The following is a 24,743-nucleotide window of genomic DNA, read 5'->3' as shown; positions in this document are numbered from 1 at the left end:
ATGAATTTCAATTCACACCTTGGACTATCTACAAAAATTAGCCCAAAATGGATCACAGACACAAGTGTAAAACTAAAAGTATAAAACTTCTAAAAGAAAATGTAGGAGAAAATCCTTGTGGCTCGGGCTAGGCAAACATCTCTTAGACATAACATCAAAAAGCAAGATCCACGAAAGAACAAACTGATAAACTGGACTTCATCAATTTCTTCTCTTCAAAAGTCACTGAGAGAATAAAAAGGCAAGCCAGATAGGGAGAAAATCCTTGCAAAGCACATACCTGAAAAAGGACTTGTATTCAGAATGTATGAAGAACTCTCAAAACTCAAGAATAAGAAAATGAACAACCCAATTAAAAAAAGAAAGGGCAAAGAAGAGAAATGGATGACAAACAATCCCATAAAAAAGATGCTCAGTGTTGGTCCTCAGGGAAATGCAAATGAAACCACAATGCGACACCACCGCACGTCTCCTAAAAAGGGCTAAAATGAAAAAGTCAGACCATACTGTTAGCAAGAATATGGAGAAACTGGAAATTCGCACATATTACTGATGAGAATGCAAAACAGAATCATCGCTTTGGAAAACAGTTGAGCCAGTTTTTTTAAAAAGTTAATCACCTACCGTTCGATTCGGTCATTTCACTACCAGGCATTTACCAAAGAGAAAAAAAAGCATATGCCCATGTAAAGACTTGTGCAGCTGTATTTGAAAGAGCAAAAAACTGCAAAGTACCCAAATGTCCATCAACAGGCAAATGGATACATTCATATGATGGAATACTGCTCAGCAATAAAAAGAATAAATTACTGATACTTGCAAACACATGGAGGAACCTCAAAATAATTATGATGAGTAAAATAACCCCCCCCCCCCCCCCGCCAAAAAGAGTATATATGATTCCGTTTACATACAACTCTGGAAATGCACATTGTGTACAGTCTCAAGAGAGCATATCTGTGGTTGCCTGGAAAGGGGCAAGAAGGAGCGAGAACGAACACAAGGAAACTCCCGGGATAATGGATGTGTTCACCACCTTAACTGCAAAGGTCATCTCTCGGGCATATACAAATGACAACACTTATTAAATTGTACACTTTAAACAAGTGCTGCTTATTTTATGTCAATTATACCTTCAAAGGCTGTCAAAAAAGAAAAAAACAATTTTATTCTTAGAACGCATTTTTTCTCTTCCGTCCTACCTCATCTTTAGAAAATGCGATGATGTAGGACAGCTTCTTGCCCCAGCCGATCTCATAGAGGAGGGGCTTGTCACAGACGTCTTCACACGCATCACAGTGCAGCCACCGCTGCTGAGAAGGGGAGTACACTTCTGTCCAGACATGGTCTACGCAAGTGACAGACGAAGACGTGACAGAAAGAGTAAAACAAAAGCTAAGTTTATAAAACCAAGACTTCCAATAACTATATACAAACGCCTAAGATGAGAACCACGTGATAATATGCAAGATTCTAAATTTTAATTAACAAGTGAGCGTTTTGTGGCACACAAGACTCTAGAACACCTGCTTTAATTTCTCTTTCTCTCTCTTTTTTTTTAATAGGGGCAATTCTTGATGACTTTTTTTTTTTTAACTTTTTATTTTTATTTTCTGGCCGTGCCCTGCGGCATTTGAGATCCTAGCTCCCCAACCAGGGACCGAACCCGTGCCCCCTGCAGTGGAAGCATGGAGTCTTAACCACTGGACCGCCAAGGAAGTCCCTCTCTCTCTCTTTGAAATCCTTGCAATTGTTCTGGAAAATCTCCTTTAATACAGTCAGTTTTAGGCTTAATTAAAAATAATGTGAGCTATAGCTCTGAAAAGGGCAAACACATTGAAAAACAGCACGTAAACCATAGGACTAATGCACACAGTTTGCTAATGTGAAGGAGTTAATTCCACTTTGGAACTGTAGGCCAGCAGAGGTCTAACAGAGGATGTCTGGTTACTGATGGTCTCTATCTGACTGTTACGAGAACAATAACTATTAAGTGAAGGTTTCATTTTATCCTAAGAAAGTAACAGAAACACAAGTTAAAAAATCTAAGAAGAAAAACGTTTTAACATGTGACACAAGTTATAACTAAATAAGGGCAATATAAATCTCACATGGCTTTTATTATATTTTATTGTATATTAAGACTACTAAATCTTTTACACTAATCTCTACAAAAATGAAGATTTCTACAGAACATCATTACACACGTTCTTATCCATAGAGAAACAGCACTACTAAAATGTCATGATAAATTGTTAATAAAAAATGTTTATAAAGTACCAGGCAAAATGCTAGGGGTACTAAAAACAATCCTGTGATCCCCATTAAAAAAAAACAAAAACAAAAACCCCATGAGGCTGGGATTACTGCTATTTACAGAAGGCAAATGGAAACACAGACTGACAAGGCGGGACTGTACACCCCATCCTGAAGTCAGCAAGACCACCCTGGCCTCTGCCCACACGGCGTCCGCACCTGTGTAATCCCAGACGTAGCGGGCTTCGAAGCCCAGGGCTCTGCAGCACAATGTGAAACAATTGGCCCACTCCCCGCACCGTCCACATCTTGTTTCCAGAAGTTTCTCGGGATTATTATACCTGGTTTAAAATAACAACAACAAAAAGCTTCAATTCATTATAGAAATCAAGCATTCTGAAGAATTTACATTACCTCCGTGCTAAACAGTAATATTTCTTAACTTCGTATTCTTAAATAACAATTAAAGAGCCTAGATTATGTGAGGCATTGTGCTAGAATCCTGGGTGGAAAATGATTCAACAGTGGTACAGCTTTCAAGGAGCTTACAGTCCTGAGAGAGGGAAAGAGAGAACACAAATCATTCAAATACATGGCAGACTGTGATACCTACCCTACAACAGGTCAGAATTAGTGTCATGGGGGAGGGGTCGGGGAGGAGGGCTTGATCCTGAACTGGGCCTTGAAGGACAGGCAGGATCTGGACAGGCAGATTCTCTAGGAAATCTGCATTAAGCATTAGTGCTACTCTAACAAGTGGTATAATTAGCTCATTGTACTTCAAAGGTAAACAACTTTAACAAATAACTCAAGAAAGATTTTAAAGCTTAGCCGAACTCAGTTTTGCTTAAAATACTATTCTTCTTTCTAACAACCATTTGGATTGAAATTTTATTCTGCTGAATTACTTAAAGGTGTCTGCTCATTTGCAAGTTGTGTTTTGAAATGTGTTTGCAACATTCTTTTAAAAAGTTACTCCAGTTATAAAATTATCATAAAGCTGAAGCACATCAAAATTTGCATATTGTGTTGAGAAGGATTTTGAGCTAATAAAGCTACTCAGGAAAAGTGAGCAGCGATGTCAGCTGTGAATGAACCATATCTGCAAGGACAAGCTGTCTGTCTTCAATCAAGCAGATGCTCTTGCTTGAGCTAAGTTAAATGAATTTATGGTTTAGGTAAGGTAGTTGCCGGAAGAAGTTGCTATTAACCTGAAGAAGTAACGGCAGCAGGATTAGAGCATCCTACGCCTCCATCCTCTAAACACACTCGTGCCAACCTGAAAGGCTGCTTGGTCTCTGATTAATAGTGTTCATCCTCCCAGCCCTACCCAGAGAACAGCGAACAGTAAGACAAGCACACGGTTAGGAGGGAGAAGGACAACGCTCGGTACAGACACCTTTGTTAGCCTCTGTCTCCCTGTGCACGCACTATCAGTCTCCACCCAACTGCTTAGACCTTATGAGGACAGGATTTAATCACAGACATCTTTTATCTTCAAATCTTTGCAAAGTACCTGTGCACACATATGCTGAATGAAAAAATAGCCTGCGCTTATTTTAGATAATTATTGGACAGTGGATTCTGTTTATCTTAGACTCTGTATATCACAGGACTGATTCCTCATTAGGACGGAACTGAGTCCCTAAGCCCCCAAAATCAGGTATTTTAAAAACTTGATATCTTTTCTTGCCTGATGATACAACCAAACTTTACAAGTATTGTCAATTAAGAACATCTGCTAAGAGACTTATAAAGTAAAGGATGGAAAAAGTGAACAGAAAAGTTCCAGTTCCCTTAGTTTAAATTTAGAGATATGAGGGTAGGTTAGGTTGGTAGCAGAGGCCCCTAATTAAACTTCTGTCATTCAAGATAAAATATGATGAGGGGACTTCCCTGGCGGTCCAGTGGTTAGGACTCGGCGCGTCCACTGCAGGGGGCGCGGGTTCGATCCCTGGTCGGGGAACTAAGATCCCGTGTACCACACAGAACAGCCAAAAACAAACAAAAAAAAGATGGTCCTATACCATACTTTCACCTTCCATATTTCCATCTGATGATTTTGAGTACAGCATTGTATTTACTATCACAATGATCACTATTATTCTAGTGTTTTAGCATTATTTTGTATGTTATCAGTATTATTATTAAAGTTATCAGAAAGTTAAAACTTATGTATTAAAAGAATAAAAATACAAGATTTACAGCATTAAGTTGCTAGGACTACACTCAATTTATATTCAAGAGTCAACAAACATTTCCTATATAAAGCCAGACAGTAGATGTTTTAGACTGTGCAGACCATATGGTCTCTGTTGCCAGTATTCAACTCTTGACATTGTAATGTGAAAACAGTTTACAGAACATAAGCTATTGAAGCAGCATGGATGTGTCCCAATAAAACTTTATTTGCAATAACAGGATGTGGGCTGGATTGAGCCAGTCAGCCATAGCTTGCTGACCCCTGTCCTAGAGGAATATACTTCTAATAACTAAAATGAAGATTACAAGTTGATTTAATAAAATTCTCTTCTAACCATCCCAATAAGAGATTATTCTGACTTCAGTGTCCAGGGGATGCTCACCTTGGAAATCGATTGCTGAACTGGCAGGCGTCACAGTAATGATCTTCCACTCTGTTTGCACCCCACTTCCGCTCATCATCACTGGGGAACAATGATTCGCCTCTAGACTTAGTCTGGCCACCACATTTGCTGCACAAAATGTCATCCACCCAGTGAAAAAATTCTTCCTTAAACCAGTGTAAAAGCTCCAGCAAAAGAAAGTCCTCTTCGCTTACATTAGTACCTGAGAAGTTATAACAGAATCAAGTAAGATTTAAAGCATAAAAAACTAAAAACATCCATGTGCATTTTACCCTCAAATATGAAGCTGAAATATATGAAAACAGAAGATGATCTAAAAGGTCTTCACAAATAGGATGTGGACAGAACTGTCAGTGTATTGTGAAGCAGGCTGAAATACAAGGACGTAATCCACTGCACATTCAAAAGCAGTGGGACTTTACTGCATCCTCTGACCGACACCATGCTGAATACAACCACCTCTCAGGGAACTACGGACAGTTTGGAGTTGATCCTGAAGCACCTGGAAGGTAACAAAGTCTGATTTTGGAAAACATTTTTAAATGACTGCATTATATTTGTTATCAGATATATTCACAAGTAAATATGAAACAATCACAGTTATTACAGGCAGAAATCACAGAATTCTGGACACCTTAAAAATCATCCTATTAGCTTTTCTATTAGTGCTTCAACTGTACAATATAATTCACCATCATTCAATATAATTCACAAAACACATAAAAGCACAACCATGTGTTCTATCTATCTATCTACCTATCTAAAACAACACTAGCAAGTGAGCATGACATATATTATTATATCCACTTTATCAAATAAAAAGATCTCTCTCTCGACCATATTCAAGACAGTGGTATCTCTGGGAAGAAGGAGAGGGGAAAACAATCTCGGAACATATATGGGGATTCTCATTCCTATCTTTAATATTTTATTATTAAAAATAAAAAAAAATATATGAAGGAGATATATGGCATAATGTTAAGATCTAATAAAGTCTGATGCTGGGCACAGGTGTTTGATCTGTTATATGCTATTCTTGTATTTATGCTTGATACGTTTCAAAATAAAAAACTATAGAAGAAAAAAAAACTACAGAGAATATTAAAAGGCCAAAATACATTATGTTCTTGAATGGAAAAACTCAAAGTTGTTAACTCTCCACAAATTAACCTGTACTTTAATGCAATCAACTGAAATTACAAAATAATTTTTCATAAACTTTAACAAGCTAACTGCAAAATGTGAAAGAGGAAAGGCACAAAATGGTCAACACAACTTTGACTAAGAATGAGACAAATTTGTCTACAGTACATCAAAACACATTACAAAATTCTAATTAAAATATTGTGATACTGATAAAGAATAGACAGAGATGAATGAAACAAAGCAAAGAGTCCTGAAAGACAGATTTCTAAGTGATACACAGTATTTAATAAAGTTAGCCTTTATTTTTTTTTTTTTTTATTTTTTTTTTTGCTGTGCGCGGGCCTCTCACTGTTGTGGCCTCTCCCGTTGTGGAGCACAGGCTCCGGACGCACAAGCCCAGCGGCCATGGCTCACGGGCCCAGCCGCTCCGCGGCATGTGGGATCCTCCCGGACCGGGGCACGAACCTGTGTCCCCTGCATCGGCAGGCGGACTCTCAACCACTGCGCCACCAGGGAAGCCCAAGTTAGCCTTTAAAGTAGTTCTAAGAGGATGGATTGTTCAACAAATGGTATTGGGACGAGTAGCTATCCAAATATCAGATCCCTACTACATTCATTCTAATACATGTATATAAACACTATACACAGAGAGGGAATATTATAAAAGTAACAGTAGAAGTTTACGTTTATGACTTTGGTGTAGAAAACAAAACACAACTGTAAAAACAAAAAAAATAATTTTCTCATATTAAAATTTGTAACTTTTGAATTTCAAGATACACTGAATGAAATTAAAGGATACTGAGAGAAAAATGTAATGAGCCTAACAAAGAAAAGTATACAGAATATATTAAGAATGTCTATAAATCAGTAAGGATATTAACAGAAGATATTAACCCATTAGAAAAATTAGTAAAGTCCATAAAAGAAGTTCAATAATTTCATTAAGTTAAAACAAACACTCCCAGACACTTCTGGTATAAATTGGAAGGCAATTTGTTTGGCAGGGATCCACTGTAGTATAAAAGTATCACACAACCCTTGATACTTTTATATCTAACCCAGTGAAACATTCCTTCATGTAGGCAGGCAGGCTTTACAAGGATCTTCACTGCAGCAGCCTTCAGAACAGGGAAATCTTGGTGTCCGTCAGTTGGGAACTGTATAAATAACAGTGCATGCACACTACAGAGCACTAGGGGGAGGGAAAATGACTTCCAAGACATGTCCGTAAATGAAAATCACCACGGAGCTGAATATATGAGAGATGATACACTTTATTAAACCCATGCAACGTTATTTATTTTTACAGATAACTATTTATGGGTGGAAATACACAGGAAAAGATATGAAAAGGAACACGTCATGTGGTAATAGCTGTTACCTGCAGAAGAGGAGGTAGAGGACTGACTGGCAGGGAGCGTTCAGCTTTTCCTGTACAACATGAAAGTTTCTCAACAAGGAGATATTCGTGAATGCTGGACTAAAAATGAACTTTAAGAAAAACAGCACTCTCATCCTGTTTTCTCCAACAAGTCCCTACAGCAGAGTGATCTTTTTAAGAATGCAAGGTAGCCTGAGTCGACTGAAACCCTCCGATGGGTTTCCATCTCGTTCAGAATACAAGCCAAAGTCGCCACTCTCGTTCTTTCAGCTGGCCCCTGTGGTAGGCCGAAAAGCAGCTCCCCAAAAGATATCCACACTCTAACCCCTGGAGCCCGTGAATCCCACCAAAGAAGGCAAAAAAAAAAAAAAAAAAAAGCCTCTGCAGGTATGATGCAGTAAGGATTCTGAGACAGGGAGATTATCCTACGTACTAAACGGGGGCACTAAATGCAATCACACGTGTCCTTTCAAGAGGGAAGCAGTGGGACACTTTACAGAGGGGAAGGTGACGCAGCGGCAGAGGAGCCGGGTGTGAAGATGCTGGTCTTCTGGACTGCAGTGGTGCAGCCACAAGCCAGACTGCAGGCAGCCCCAGAAGCGGACAGGGGCAGGGAGAGCTTCTCCCCTCCAGCCCTTGCCCACACCTTGACTTCGGCCCAGGGATACTGATTACGGACTTCCGGCTTCCGGAGCTGTGAGACAGCACTCTCCTGCTGTTTCGAGGAGCCATGTTTGTGGTAGTTTGCTACAGCAGCACAGGAAACTAATGTACCCCCTTTGCCTCTCTCAGCTTTCTGTCTTGCTCCTTCTGCTACGCCGGGTGCCCTCCTTCCATCCCCTAAACGTGCCAAGCTCACTCCCACCCATGGAGCCTTTGCAGTTGCCAATGCCTCTACCAGAAAAGAAGTGTTCCTTTTTTCCTACTTACATTAAAACGCCATTATCCTGCCCTTATATTATACAGTTGACCGTTAATCAATGCAGGGGTTATGGGTGCTCATCTCCCCCACGCAATGGAAAATCCATGTATAACTTTACAGTCAGCCCTCTGCAGTTCCACATCCATGGATTCAACCAACCTTGGACCATGCAGTACTGTAGCATGTCTTCAGAGAAAAAAAATCTGCGTGTAAGCGGGCCCGCACAGTTCAAACTGTGTTGTTCAAGGGTCAACTGTATACACAATCTTAGAAGTTGCATTCTGATGTGATGAAATTATGGATGGCTTATCTTCCCCCTATTTCCTGAATTTTCTACATAAAACAGGTATTACTTTTGTAATTAGACGGAAAAAATGCCAGGGCAAACGTCAGCAGGGACATTGCTAACTATGTCTCCTCTGCAGGGCTCAGCACACACACAACATGACAGTAAGTACCTGCTAAACAGGCATGTATGTCAGGCATCACGTACAGGACCACAGTACTTTGAAATGGACAGAGCCTCCGTGACCACATGCTGATAAGCATCCTTGTTTTATAAATAGAAAAAAACCAAAAAACCCTGTTAATTCAAGAAGAGGAAGAACTGTTTCAAGGTCTCACAACAAACCTGTAGCTTAAGTAAGTTTGGGGAAAGGGCACTTCTCTGACTCTAGGCCCCTCTGGCCTTCCTGTCTCACCTATGGGGGGTGGGTCACAGGCCCGAGCATAAGGCCCCCTAAGACCCTGAGATTTAACCCTGAGATTACAGAATGCTCCTCTCCCACACCTCACCACCACACCAACAGGACTCCGGTACAACAATAGGGGATGATTACAACTAAACCATCTGTAGGATGCAGACTCGAGCTAAGGAGGGGTCCTTAGGAAAGCCCACAGACAACAGAGGGACCCCAAGAACACCAGAGGAACCCAAAGCCCCTGACACTTACAGCAAACATTAAACACAATGTCGTTAACGGTGTCCAATTCCTAGTAAAATGGACATTTACACCTTTCACAAAAGGCCTGTTCACCTCAGTTCCTATTACCCAATACATCGTATCCAACATTTAACAAAAAAATTACGAGGCATGCTAAAAGGCAAGGAAAAACCTGAAGGAAAGGAAAAAGTCTGAAGAGGTAAAGCAAAGCAGCAGAACCACTCATATACGGCACGAATTTTGGAATTAGGGAAGTTAAAATTACTATGATTAATATGTTTGGGGCGCTAATGAGAAAGGTAGACAACATGTGAGAACAATGTAAGCATAAGGATGGAAGCTCTAAAAAAATGCTAGAAACCAAAAATGCTCTAACAGAAATAAAGAATGCCTTTCACGGGCTCATCAGTAGACTGGACACAGCCAAGGAAACAATCACTGAGCCTGAAGACAGGTCAACAGAAACATCCCAAACGGAAAATCAAAGAGGAAAAAAGAGAATAAAAACAAACAAAGGAACAAAACACCTAGAACATCCAATTATGGTGGGAGAATTTAAAAAATGGACCAGAACATCTAACAATGGTGGGAAACGGTTGATAAATAAAGGTAGAATAGGATACCCTATTTTGGAATATCAGAAGGAAAAGAAAGAGAGAAAGGAGCAGAAGAGATATCTGAAGTAATAATGGCCAAGAATGTTCCAAAATTAATGAGGCAGCAAACCACAGATCTGGGACGCTCAGAAAACACCAACCAGGATAAGTACCAAAAAAACTACACATATGCACATCATATGCAAACTGAAGAAAACTAGAAACAAAGAGAAAATCCTGAGTGAAGCTGGGGATGGAGGGGGAGGTGAGGGGCATAGGTGGGAGAAACCTAAAGAAGAATAAAGATGGAAATTACGATGGACTTCTCCTCATAAACAAGCAGGCAGCAGAGTGAATAGAAATTTAAAGTGTCATTGACAGAAAAAAAAAACCCAGCAACCTACAATTCTACATCCCAGTGATATTATCCTTCAACAGTGAAGGAGAAATAAAGACTTTCCGAGGCAGAGAAAAACTGAGGGACTTCACCTCTAGTGTACCTGCCCTGAAAGAAACAGTAAAAGAAGTTCTTCGGGAAGAAGAAAAGTGATGGTCACAAACTCCGGCCTGCATACAGGAAGAGCATCAGGGGAAGAATGCATGAAAGTAACACAAAATCTGTTATTTTTCTCATTCTTACTTAGTCTAAAAAGTAACAGCTTAAATAATAACAATAGCAATGTACTGAGTGATTAGGGTCTGGGTAAGTGAAATGAATGACCGCAGTCTCGAGGGATGGGAAGGAAGAATTGAGACACTCTGTTGAAACGTGTCTGCACTACACACGAAGCAGCATAATGCTTTTGAAGGAGGGGGAGGGATAAACTGGGAGTCTGGGATTGACATACACACACCACTATATATAAAATGGATAAACAAGGACCTACTGTGTAGCACAGGGAACTCTACTCAATACTCTACAATAAGCTGAATGGGAAAAGAATCTGAAAAAGAATAGATACATGTATCTGTATAACTAAATCAATTTGCTGTACACCTGAAACTAACACAACATTACCAATCAACTATACTCCAATATAAGACACATTTTTTTTTAAATTGGAAAAAAAATGTTTACTGTAAACTAGGGCAACCACCAAAAAAATACTACAGAACCCCCTAGAAAGGACAGTATTAAGAAATGACTTAACAGATAAAAACCAATTACATAAAAACTCAAAGTAAAAATGCTGAAGTTGGAAAAATTTAACAACTAAAATCCGAAGACCATTAATGAAAATAACAAATAATTATTGCTTGATGAATGTGGCAGGCACTGTTCTGAGCCATTTACATGTACTATCTCAGTTATCTCTTAAAATTATCATTCCTATTTTCAAAGGAAGAAACTGAGGTAAGGAGATTAAACTACTTGCTCAGTAAGAGTCAGAGCTGAATTTATACCCAGGTAGCTGGCTTCTATATCCACACTCTATCAGTAACTGTCTATTAAAGGGAGTCAGGGGTCTAATCACATGAATTAATTTTGAGTAAGGTTTTTCTCCGATTCACATTAAAATCTTCTAATGATGCCATCATATATTCCATGGACTAAAGATCTACTATATCTGAAAAAAAAATCATATATCAATGATTAAACTGCAAATACACATTCCAGTGTGCATGAGGTGTATATGCAATGAAAAATTATACTACTGTACTTCTTAAAAATCCGAATAGAACTGGGTTACGTATTTACAACGTACACAGCAAAAGGCACCATTTCAGCATTCCCATTTATTTAGCAACGATGCATATTTAGCAATGAACGGTTATGTAAAGCCACTACCTTCATCCAATTTTCTAGCTCTAGATAACTTTTCTTGTGATCTCCTTTTTAGTTCTTGGACTGGAATACAAGCCAGCACTTTCTCCTGGACAGCAAGGTTCTCATAGACCAGTACATGCTGAATGTTGGACTGAAGGGCTTTTAGAATGACCGAATCACCAGTAGTAACCTAACAGAAAGAAAATAATGAAATTAGCTTTTCTCCATATGCTATAAAAATAATAACAGCGGTTCTATGTTAAACATAATAAAGACACACGGGTTCTACGATTTCACAGATAAAGAATGCATGGATTCATTGAAAAATAATAGTTATACCCAAAACCTTTACAAAATTAGTATTAGGAGACAGCCATATCTGTATCACAGTCTAAGACGCGTCTATATTTTCATCTGAAAGTATGTTACTGAGGATATAAATATTTAGGCAGGGATATGCTGAACTCTTGACCACACACCTGGAACAAGACAGCACTCTAAGCAATGCATCTGACAGCTGTTTCCACTTCAAATCCCTGTAAACGACAATTTTTTTAGAACTTTATAGCGCATTAGCTACTGAGGACTACTCTCAAGGGATCAGGAATTTGGAGGAATTCCTGAGAGGAAAGGCAGATGCAAATGGACTAAAGGAAGAAACAATGGCAATAGGCCCTCTAGAGAGAGTGGTTACAAAAACTAAGAAAAAGTTCTCAAAATAATCCCAAGGGGGAAAAAAAAAAAAAAATCCCAAGGAGAGAGGAGCCTGAGGACCCGCAGAGCAGGAAGGGGCCTTGGAGTGAGCGTGAGGAAGGCTGCTGGGCTCCACGGGAGGAACAGCTAGACATTCTGGTCACCACTGTCAACAAAAAAGTGTGTCTCTGGGCAGTGAGGGCGGACGCTTAGACTTCTAAAAGGAAAGACGAGTGCCCCGGCTCAGAAGAGGCGCTGCTCAGGCAAAGCCCACCTGGCGGCATGTCCTGTCCCTCCCCACAGTGGCTGAAACCACATGCGGTATTCACAGATAGGCTAGCAGGGACTCTCAGAACCCTGTGAATCTACAAAAACCCGTATTGTTGAGAAGATGCACTAGAATCAACAGCAGAAGAAGGAACCCTGTGGCAATGACAGCAAATACAGAAAAAGACTAAAAAAAAAGTCTATCTTTAGAAATGCAAGAGTACACTGGAGTCAGAGAAAGAAAACTATGGATCTTGGAAATTAAAAATGTAAACACTGAAATGAAGCACAGATGATGTGTCAAACAGCAGAACAAACACAGCTAAGTGATCAATCAATTAGAAGGTTGAGACATTTTCTGAGGATGCAGTACAAAAGAACAGATAGACACTGAGGATAAACCCCCAAACTTCCCAAATCCAGCTAACAGGAAGTCTAGAAAGTAGAGTAGAAACAAATGGAAAAAAAAACTTCTCAAAGAAATAATGGAAAATCTCTGAGAGCTGAAGAAAGAGCCAGTGTGAATGGGAAAACAAAAACAAAAACTATACCAGGTATGTAATAGTGACATTTCATGACAGTATAAAGGATTAAAAACAAAATACTAAAAGCCTTCAATGATATCAGACATCTCACTGGAAACAATGGAGTAAAATCTCTGAAATACTGAGAGAAAATGAGAACATACGACGCATACCCAGGCAAACTAATTACATAGAAGGGCAAAATAAACACATTTTCTGATATGTAACAATGCAGAAAATATATCACTCCCAAATCCTATTTTAAAAAATTAGAAAAGTTATCGTCCCCCCCAAATATAATATAGCCAAAGTAAATAAATAGAACTCCAAGGAGTAGAACCTGGGATAAAAGAGCAGGAGCGAGTTAAATAAAAACCAAACAAACTAGTTAAACTTAAGTTCCGATTGTTATAAATAAATAATGATAATTGAAAAGCAAAATCTAAGAAAGGTGGCAGGGAAGGGAGAAGAGTAAATCCTTTCTAAGGTTCCTGTCTTGTTGTAAGATGTTGATAGAAAAATACAAAGTAAATACCTGCATTAGAAATTTAAAGAGAATAATGAGAAGACTAAAAGGAGGATACTTAACTTCCTAATTTTTAGAGGGAAAATAATGGAAGAAAACTTGATCCATCTAAACAAAAATAGAAAAAGAAAAAAAAAACAAGAAGGACACAGACAACACAAAATAAGATGTCAGAAGTAAGTTCAAACATTAGAATTACAGTAAATAGGAATGGATTAACCTGTTTATTAAAAGGCAGAGATAGATTAATTTAAAAAATAAAACCCATTACCAAATACTTACTGTAATGTCAGGCACTGTATCAAGCACTGGGCATGGGTGCACAAAACAGACATCATCGCTTTACAGTCTGAAGGAGAAGGCATTAAACAAGAAACGAGAGAATCTTCACATGAAGTCGACAAATGTTTGTGTGTGTGCGTATGTGTTAGATGATGGAAAAATAATGGAGACCAAACCAGACAAGGACATTATCCTCACAGAGTAGGGAGTCTGTGGACACAGAAACAAATATTGCTACAATGATGCTAATTTACTCAAATATTTAAGGAGCCTTTATTACCTGTTAGGTACGGGGGATATAACGGTTAGACAGTTTATTCATATGTACGGTAAGAGTTATAAAGCAAACACAGAGGACAGTGTAACTGTACAACTAGAATTCCCTGGAGAAATGATATTTGCAGTAAAATATGGAGGATGAGAAGCAGCTGGTAACCAGGGAAGGGAGAAGACCACTCCTGTCACAGGGAGCAACGTGTAGGTAGCCGGGAGTCTGCACGGGGGGATACACTTAACATGCTGTGAAGGATCAGAAAGAAGGTCAGTGTGTCTGGAGCACAGAGCACCCAGGGGAAACGATGGTGCGAGACAGCTGAGCAAGAAGTCGGGCTGGGGAAGCATCTAGATCTTCCCCGTCTCTTTCCAATGTAATGGGAAGCTATTAAAGAGACCTAAGCAAGGGAGTAAAATGATCAGATTTGTGTTCTCTGAGTCTGACACCAGCTGTAGGGGGGAGAAAGCAGGCCTCAGAAGACTCACTGGGGGACCACTGCCGAACTCTGAGGGAGCGGAGGCTTAAACCAGCGTGGGGACAGAGGTGGTAGAATAGTGAATGGATACGAAAAACATGTAGGAAGTAGAATCAACAAATCCTAGTGACTGAACCGTGGGGTCAGGGGGCAGTTAGGAAAGTAGAAAAATATGTGGGAATGATTCACATATGAGCAACTGGGTCAATGGTTGAACCACTTATAATAGGAGAAACACCAGGAAATGGTCATCTGAGCTGAAAACTACGAACGGTCAAATAAAAATGAACTGAAAAAGGTCCATTAAATTTAGCAGCATGGAGATCACTGATGATCTTAGTAATAAGTTTTGTAACAGTGTTAATAAGGAAAACAAGTTTTAAGAGACTCAGTGGTATAAGTGGTGTCCCGAAGTGGGCCAGGTGCCCCAAAGGAGCTGTACGAAGTGGTCCACTGGGATAGGGGCAGAAAATATTACAACTTCTATTATTTTTTTGTCCAAAAAGTAAAGCAATTTATTATAATATTTAATATTTGGATCAATGGTGGCTTCCTCCCAGGCTACAGAAGCCATCCTGAGGGAAGAAAGTCCCACAAAGTGGAGGGGTTCACAGTGGCACGCTCACTCCTACTTCTGCTCCCATGATGCTACAAACCTCTGCAGTTCAAATGTGCCTGGTTCAGTGGATTTACAGATTATACTATGCGGTTTTAACTAATTTAACCCTCAACCTGGCTTAAAAAAGATTTCAAAGACCTCTAGGCACTGAGGCTAATACTTACAATGTAAGCACATGTGGAGTGTTACAAGAAGAAAATGGCAGGGCTAACCCATCTATTATTTTAGTATGAGCCCCTTCAACAGCCATATTTTAATGCCAAAAAAAAAAAAAATCACAATCTACTGAGATCTGACAAACAAAATGATCAAGAGTATTTAAAATAAGACATGTCTACGTTCTTGAAATGATATAGTGTTAATACGTTTTTTAAATTAAAAATGTTACTTATTTTCTAGCTTCTCTTTACATTGTTTTATAATGTATCGAGTACACTGGCATACTAGTATATGTATATAATTTATAAACAAATAAATACACATTGAGAGGACATGCTCAGAAATGTTTTACTGACGGGGCACATGTTAGAATGAGGAGACCTGCGAGACAAGTACATGAGGAGTACAGATGCAGGGATGCGTACTGGGGATTCTCCCTGAAAGTTGCTGTGAAGAGGAAGTGAGAAATACAGGAATGCACGATCCAGGGATACTTGTGTGACGGCTTGTTTCTAAGAGCTACATAAGAGGTTCATAAACGTTAATCTGCTTGGGAAGAATGCAGGTTTCCAAGCTCCCCCCTCCCTTTCTGGCTCAGCCCGTCTGGGGTTTGTCCAGGTTATTCTGATGCCAATGGTTCAAGCTTAGATGAAAACTGGCCTAAAGCAAGGTTTCAATGCCACTGAGAAGAATCTCCAAGAAAAGGGGCAGGTCAAGACTGCACAGTCCACCTGCGATCCCACGGTGAACAGAGGAGAGGAACACAGGTACAGAGGACGGGCTGGCCTTTAGTAGGTGCAGACACATTTACTCTACTAACAGATGACAGAAGAGATGGGGCAGACCTGAAGGTGGGAAACCCAGGGCATCCACAGCAGGAAGGAGTGTGCTTTTTACCAGAACTGACACAGAAACAAACAAACAAGCAAACAGGGATGTCTCCATTTTTACTTGAAAGAATTCCTATAAAGAGGAGACCCTTACGGTTGTTATTTATTTATTTATTTATTTTTACACACAGATTTTCATTTACTGGGAGGGTAAGAACTCATCCAAAGAATTTTTATTTTCATTTTTCACTCTGGAAATTACCTCCTTCACTGTGGTCTTTAATGGCACTCAAACAATCTTGAAGAATAAAGTTTATTTTCTTTGCCTTATTTCTTTAAATACTCATTAGCACAGTGCCAAAAAACACTAATGCATAAAAATAGAAGTTTGCTGATTGCATGGCCATTATAGCAGCTGGGTAAATGTAGATGAGGCAACAGTTAATTGCTTAAGAGTTAAAAGTTATTTGGAATACAAATGGGAGTTTGAAACGTGAAATCTGTTTTAGAGTAAAAAAGATTTTTTTCTTCACTAATCATACCTGGATTCCAATTATTTGGTTTCTAATGTGAGATATTTAAGACTCTTTATAAGAAAACAAGTACAATGTGTATTTTTGTCAAATCACACAAAATAGAAGCAGTGATAGAAGCAGTGGAATTTGGATCAGCAAATTTACTTCTTTAGTAAAGGACAAGGTTTCTCAAGCCCACCAGCCCTCTTTCTACCTTTTTACAACCCTTTGCTTCAATGGCTGTTAAATTTAGAACCTGTTTTCTTAACATAAAAGTTATGTTTAATAAATTTTTAACGACAGTTTTAATCAACTTGTGACTTCAATAAACATTTCTTACAAAAACCGCTTTATTCTATTTGTAACAGTAATAAATGTTGCAGAAAGTTTTCAGGAAATACTGAATGGTATAAATTATGTGAAATCACTATAATTTCACCACTCAGAGAAAACTATAGCTAAGATATCTGTGTACAGCTTTCCAGACCTTTTAAAACTGAACATATTTATGTATGTGTGTTTTTAATAAGAAAAATGGAAATACACACAAACACACAACATATGTTGTTTAATTTTGGAATTCTTAGTTTACCTTTTTTTCACCACATAATAATTGTCTTCATGTCAAAATATACCACATCATCATTTCTAAAGGATATTAAGAATGCCAATGTAAATATGTGTCATAATTGCCTGTTGAAAGTATGTAAATATATGTTACTTTTAGGAATGGTTCACGAACAAGAAATTGAACATTTAAATCTTGTGTCCAAGGGAGACAAGGAGGAGATTTCTCCTCTTACAAAGTTTGCATATAGATCCAGACTAAGAAGTTGTCTTATGAGATTTAAATAGTTTAAAAATCGACTAACTCAGAGGTGCACAGCCAGGGGAAGAAGACGCCAGGGCGGCCAGGAGGCTGAACCCGAGTGCTCTTCATGCTGGGCTCCTACCGTTTTAAGTCTACATTTGAAGGTTCTGCAATTCTGACTTAACTCTTTAACATCTTCAAGATGGAACAAATTTGACTCTGATGTGGAGACTAGAGAAGGGCTTTGCATACAATAAGCAGAATTGGTGTCAATTTAAAATTATAAACAGAAGAGAGAGGAGACAAGATGGTGGAGCAGAGGGACCTGAGCTCATCTCCTCTCAGGAAAACAGCAAAATAACAACCAACTGCTGAACAGCCATGGATGAAAAAGACTGGAACCTACCAAAAAAGATATTCTACACCCAAAGACAAAGAAGAAGCCACAGTGAGACGGTAGGAGGGGCGCTTTCGCTGTGTAATCGAATCCCACACCCACCAGGGGGGCAACCCACAAACTGGAAAATAATTATTTCGCAGAGGTTCTCCCACAGGAGTGAGACTTCTGAGTCCCATGTCAGGCTCCCCAGCCTGGGGGTCTCACATCAGGAGGAGGAGCCCCCAGAGCATTTGGCTTTGAAGGCCAGCAGGGCTTGAGCGCAGGAGCTCCACAGGACTGGGGGAAACAGAGAATCTGCTCTTGGAGGGTGCACACAAGGCTTCACATGCTCTGGGACCCAGGGCAAAGCAGTGACATCGTATCAGCCTGGGCCAGACCTACCTGTGGGTCTAGGAGGGTCTCCTGGGGAGGCGGGGGTCAGCTGTGGCTCATGTAGGCTCCAGTGCTGGGACACCTCAGTCGAAGCAACCAACAGGGTGGGAACACAGCCCCACCCATGAGCAGACAGGCTGCCTAAAGACGTCCTGAGCACACAGACACCTCTAAACACACCCCTTGACATGGCCCTGCCCATCAGAGGGACAAGACCCAGCTCCACCCACCAGTGGCCAGGCACCAGTCCCTCCCACCAGGAAGCCTGCACAAGCCCCTGGACCAAACCTTACCCACCAGGGGGCAGACACCACAACCAAGAATTACAGTCCTGCAGCCTGAGAAACAGACCACAAACACAGCAAGTTAGACAAAATGAAACGGCAGAGAAATAGGTTTCAGATGAATGAACAAGATAAAACACCAGAAGAACAACTAAGTGAGGTGGAAATATGCAATCTGCCTGAAAAAGAATTCAGAGTAATGGTAAAGATGACCCAAGATCTTGGAAAAAGAATGGAGGCACAGACTGAGACAATACAAGAAATATTTAACAAAGAGCTAGAAGATTTAAAGAACAGAGATGAATAATACAATAACTGAAGTGAAAAATACACTAAAAGGAACCAATAGCAGAATAAATGAGGCAAAAGAACGAATAAGTTAGATGGAAGACAAATTGGTAGAAATCACTGCTGTGGAACAGAATAAAGAAAAGAGAATGAAAAGAAATGAAGACAGTCTTGGAGACCTCTGGGACAACATTAAACACAGCAACATTCACATTACAGTGGTCCCAGAAGAAGAGAGAAAGAAAGAGCCTGAGAAAATACTTGAAGAGATTATAGCGGAAAACTTCCCTAATGTGAGAAAGGAAACACTCACTCAAGTCCAGGAAGTGCAGAGAGTCCCATACAGGATAAACTCAAGGAGGAACACACCGAAACACTTATTAAGCAAACTTACAAAAATTAAAGACAAAGAAAAAAATATTATAAGCAACAAGGAAAAAGCAACAAATAACATACAAGGGAATCCCCATAAAGTTATCCGCTGATTTTTTTCAGCAGAAACTCTGCAGGCCAGAAGGGAGTGGCATGATATATTTAAAGTGAGGCAAGGGAAGAACCTACAACCAAGAATGCTCTACCCATCAAGCCTCTCATTTAGATTCGATGAAGAAAGCGAAAGCTGTACCGACAAGCAAAAGCTAAGAGAATTCAGCACCACGAAAAGAGCTTTACAAAAAAATCTTTAAAAAACTACTCTAGGCAGAAAAGACCACAACTAGAATCAAGAAAATTACATATGGGAAAGCTCACCATTAAAGGCAAACATAGAGTAAAGGTAGGAAATCATCCACACACAAATATGATATCAAACCCAGCAATTGTGAGAAGAGGAGAGTACACATGCGGGATATTGGAAGTGCATTGGAAATTAAAAGACCAGCGACTTAAAACAATCGTGTTTGTATACAGATTGCTATATCAAAACCTCATGGTAACAGCAAACTAAAAATCCACAACAGATACACACACAAAAAAGAAAAAGCAATCCAAACAACACTAATGACAGGCATCAAGTCACAAGAGAAGTGAACAAAAGAGGAAGGGAAGGAAAAAAACCTACAAAAACAAATCCAAGACAATTAACAAGATGGCAATAAGAACATACATACTGATAATTACCTTAAATGTAAATGCATTAATTGCTCCAACCAAAAAACAGACTGGCCGAATGGATACAAAAACAAAACCCATATATATGCTGTCTACAAGAGACCCAACTTCAGATCTAAGGACACATACAGACAAAGTGAGGGGATGGAAAAAGATATTCCATGCAAATGGAAATCAAAAGAAAGCTGGAGTAGCAATACTTATATCAGACAAAATAGACTTTAATATAAAGAGTGTTACAAGAGATAAGGAAGGACACTACATAATGATCAAGTAAATATATATGCACCCAACACAGGAGCACCTCAATACATAAGGCAAACCCTAACAGCCATAAAAGGAGAAATCAACAGTAACACAATAACAGTGGGGGTTTTAACACCCCTCTTACAGCAATGGACAGACCATCCAGACAGAAAATAAGGAAACACAGGCCTTAAATGACACATTAGACCAATGGACTTAATTGATACTTATAGAGCATTCCATTCAAAAGCAGAATACACATTCTTCTCAAATGCATGGAACATTCTCCAGGATAGATCACATGCTGGGTCACAAAGCACACCTCGGCAAATTTAAGAAAACTGAAATCATATCAAGCATCTTTTCCGACCACAACACTATGAGATTAGAAATCAACTACGAGAAAAAAACTAAAAAAACACATACACGTGGAAGCTAAACAATATGTTACTAAACAACCAATGGATCAATGAAGAAATCAAAGAAGAAATCGAAAAATAACTAGAGACAAATGAAAATGAAACACGACGATTCAAAACCTATGGGACCTGGCAAAAGCAGTTCTAAGAGGGAAGTTTACAGTAATACAATCTTACCTCAGGAAACAAGAAAAACCTCAAAGAAACAACCTAAACATACACCTAAAGCAACTAGAGAAAGAAGAGCAAACAAAACCCAAAGTTAGTAGAAGAAAAGAAATCATAAAGTTCAGAGAAGAAATTAATGAAATAGAGATGAAGAAAACAACATAAAATGTCAATGAAAGTAACAGTTGGTTCCTTGAAAAGATAAACAGAATCGATAAACCTTTAGCCAGACTCGTGAAGGAAAAAAAGGGAAAGGGCTCAATCAACAAAATTAGAAATGAAAAAGAAGTTACAACTGACACCACAGAAATACAAAGGATCATAAGAGACTACTACAAGCAACTCTATGCCAATAAAATGAACAACCTAGAAGAAATGGACAAATTCTTAGACAGGAACAATCTTCCAAGAGCGAACCAGGAAGAAATAGAAAATATGAACAGACCAGTCACAAGCACTGAAATTGAAACTGGGATTAAAAATCTTCCAACAAACAAAAGTCCAGTACCAGATGGCTTCACAGGCGAACTCTATCAAACATTTAGAGAAGAGTTAACACCTGTCCTTCTGAAACTATTCCAAAATATTGCAGAGGAAGGAACACTGCCAAACTCATTCTATGAGGCCACCATCACCCTGATACCCAAACCAGACAAAGACACCACCAGAAAAATTAAATTACAGGCCAGCATCTCTAATGAACATAGATGCAAAAATTCTTAACAAAATGCTAGCAAACCAAATCCAACAACACATTAAAAGAAGCATACACCATGATCAAGTGTGATTTATCCCAGGAGTACAAGGATTCTTCAATATCTGCAAACCAATCAGTGTGATACACCATATCAACAAAATGAAGAATAAAATCCATATCATCATCTCAATAGATGCAGAAAAAGCTTTTGACAAAATTCAACACCCATTTATGATAAAAACTCTCCACAAAGTGGGCACAGAGGGTAACTACCTCAACATAATAAAGGCCATATATGACAAACCTACAGCTAACATCATACTCAACGGTGAAAGGCTGAAAGCATTTACTCTAAGATCAGGAACGAGACAAGGATGTCCACTCTTGCCACTGTTATTTAACATAGTTTTGGAAGTCCTAGCCACAGCAATCAGAGAAAAAAAAGAAATAAAAGGAATCCAAATTGGAAAAGAAGAAGTAAAACTGTCACTCTTTGAAGATGACAAGATTGTATACATAGAAAATCCTAAAGATGCCACCAGAAAACTACGAGAGCTCATCAATTAATTCAGTAAAGTTGCACGATACAAAGTTAATACACAGAAATCTGTTGTTTCTATACACTAACAGTGAAAGATCAGAAAGAGCAATTAAACAAGCAATCCCATTTACCATCACATCAAAAAAAATAAAATACCTAGGAATAAACTTACCTAAGGAGGCAAAAGACCTGTACTCAGAAAACTATAAGATACTGATGAAAGAAGTGGAAGATGACACAAACAGATGGAAAGATATACTATGTTCTTGGATTGGAAAAGTCAATATTGTCAAAGTGACTATACTAACCAAGGCAATCTATAGATTCAATGTAATCCCTATCATACTATCAATGGCATTTTTCATAGAACTAGAACAAAAAAAATCTTAAAATTTGTATGGAGACACAAAGACCCCGAATAGCCAAAACAATCCTGAGAAAGAAAAACAGGGCTGGAGGAATCAGGCTCCCTAACTTCAGACTATACTACAAAGCTCCAGTCATCAAAAGAGTACAGTACAGTACAGGCACAAAAACAGAAATATAGATCAACAGAACAGGATAGAAAGCCCAGAAATAAACCCATGCAACTATGATCAATTAATCTATGACAATGGAGGCAAGAATATACAATGGAGAAAAGACAGCCTCTTCAACAAGCTGTGCTGGGAAAACTGGACAGCTACATGTAAAAGAATGAAATTACAACATTCTTTAACATCATACACAGAAGTAATGTTAAAATGGATTGAAGGCCTAAATGTAAGACCAGATACTATAAAACTCGTGAGGAAAACATAGGCAGAACGTTGTCTGATATAAATTGCAGAAATATCTTTTTGGATCTGTCTCCTAGAGTAACGAAAAGAAAAAGAAAATAAACAAATGGGACCTAATTAAACTTAAAAGCTTTTGCACAGCAAAGGAAACCATAAACAAAATTAAAAGACAACCCACAGAATGGGAGAAAATATTTGCAAATGAAGCAGCTGACAAGGGATTAGTCTCTAAAATACACAAATAGCTCATGCAGCTCAATGTCAAAAAGAAAAAACCTAAAAAACCCACCACAATCAAAAAATGTGCAGAAGCCCTAAACAGACAGTTCTCTGAAGAAGACATACAGATGGCCAAAAAGCACATGGAAAGATCCTCAACATCGCTAATTACTAGAGGAATGCAAATCAAAACTACAACGAGGTATCACCTCACACCGGTCAGAATGGCCATCATCAAAAAGTCTACAAACAATAAATGCTGGAGAGGGTGTGGAGAAAAGAGAACCCTCCTACACTGTTGGTGGGAATGTAAATTGATACAATTACTATGGAGAACAGTATGGCGGTCCCTTAAAAAACTAAAAATAGAACTAACATATGACCCAGCAATCCCACATCCTAGGCATATATCCAGAGAGAACCATAACTCGAAAAGATACATGCACCCCAATGTTCATTGCAGCACTGTTTACAATTCCCAGGACATGGAAACAACCAATATATCCATCAACAGATGAATGAATAAAGATGTGATGTGTACACACACACACACACACACACACACACACACACACACACACACTGCAATACCACTCAGACACAATAAAGAATGAAATAATGCCATTTGCAGCAACATGGATGGACCTAGAGATGATCAAGTAAGTCAGACAGAGAAAGACAAATATCATATGATATCACTTCTATGTGGAATCTAAAAAGATGATACAAATGAACTTATTTACAAAACAGAAACAGACTCACAGACTTCAAAAACAAACATGGTTACCAAAGGGGAAAGGTCTAGGAGAGGGATAAATTAGGAGTTTGGGATTAACATATACACACTACTATATATAAAACAGGTAATCAACAAGGACCTACTATATAGTACAAGGAACTCTACTCAATGTTCTATAATAACCTATATGGGAAAAGAACCTAAAAAAGAATTGATACATGTATACGTATAACTGAACCACTTCACTACACACCCGAAACTAACACAACACTGTAAATCAACTATACTCCAATATAAAATAAGTTAAATTTAAAACAATAAAAAAATATATATCTTCATTTAAAAAATCAACTAATTTTGTTATTTATCATTATCTAATATTATTTTTATAATTTCACTAATATAATCTCAAATGATAATTCTTTTAAACAGATACATATATAGTCATATACACAATGGGCAATAATTTCTAGAGTCATAAAAGTGTTGATGCAAAGTCCTCAACAACTTCATACACATTCTAAAAGCAGTCACATATCAAATAAAAGCGTACATTAGACTGTGCAATAAGCTGCCAAAGACTTATTTTAAGCAAATCATACGTCAAGAGTCACATGCTTTCAACCTAGATAAAGTTGCAAAATTGGAAACAATGCTTCTAACACTCTGAGGCTCAGTCTTTGAAAAACTGTCTTTGCTGTTTTGAACCTGCTTTTGGAAGGCAAAGGGCATAAAAATATATAAAGGGTTATCAGGAAGTTATTTCATATAAGAACACTAAATACTCAGCATGTATAACCAGCAAATTTAAGAAATCAGTTTGGTCATTAGGAAAATACAAATTAAAGCCACAATGAGATACTACTTAACATCGACTAAAATGG

At 38.6% G+C, this 24,743-nt stretch overlaps 1 protein-coding gene across 3 annotated transcripts in view; it reads right to left on the bottom strand.

Moving 5' to 3' along the window:
* NGLY1 (N-glycanase 1) overlaps nt 1–24,743 on the bottom strand; it is a 71,608-nt gene that overhangs the window by 15,428 nt on the left and 31,437 nt on the right. For 2 of the 3 annotated variants that reach the window (XM_032630377.1, XM_032630378.1), the window contains exons 4-7: nt 11,644–11,812; nt 4,842–5,064; nt 2,476–2,597; nt 1,203–1,348 (exon numbers count right to left, since the gene is read on the bottom strand). In XM_032630377.1, coding sequence (XP_032486268.1) covers nt 1,203–1,348; nt 2,476–2,597; nt 4,842–5,064; nt 11,644–11,812 — 660 coding nt within the window. The remainder of the gene's footprint in view (nt 1–1,202; nt 1,349–2,475; nt 2,598–4,841; nt 5,065–11,643; nt 11,813–24,743) is intronic. The other variant, XR_004349672.1, reaches the window with a different exon arrangement.

The sequence above is a fragment of the Phocoena sinus genome, chromosome 4 (genome assembly GCF_008692025.1).
Source record: "Phocoena sinus isolate mPhoSin1 chromosome 4, mPhoSin1.pri, whole genome shotgun sequence".
NCBI classification, from domain to species: Eukaryota; Metazoa; Chordata; class Mammalia; order Artiodactyla; family Phocoenidae; genus Phocoena; species Phocoena sinus.
This window is presented reverse-complemented; position numbering and strand designations above follow the sequence as displayed.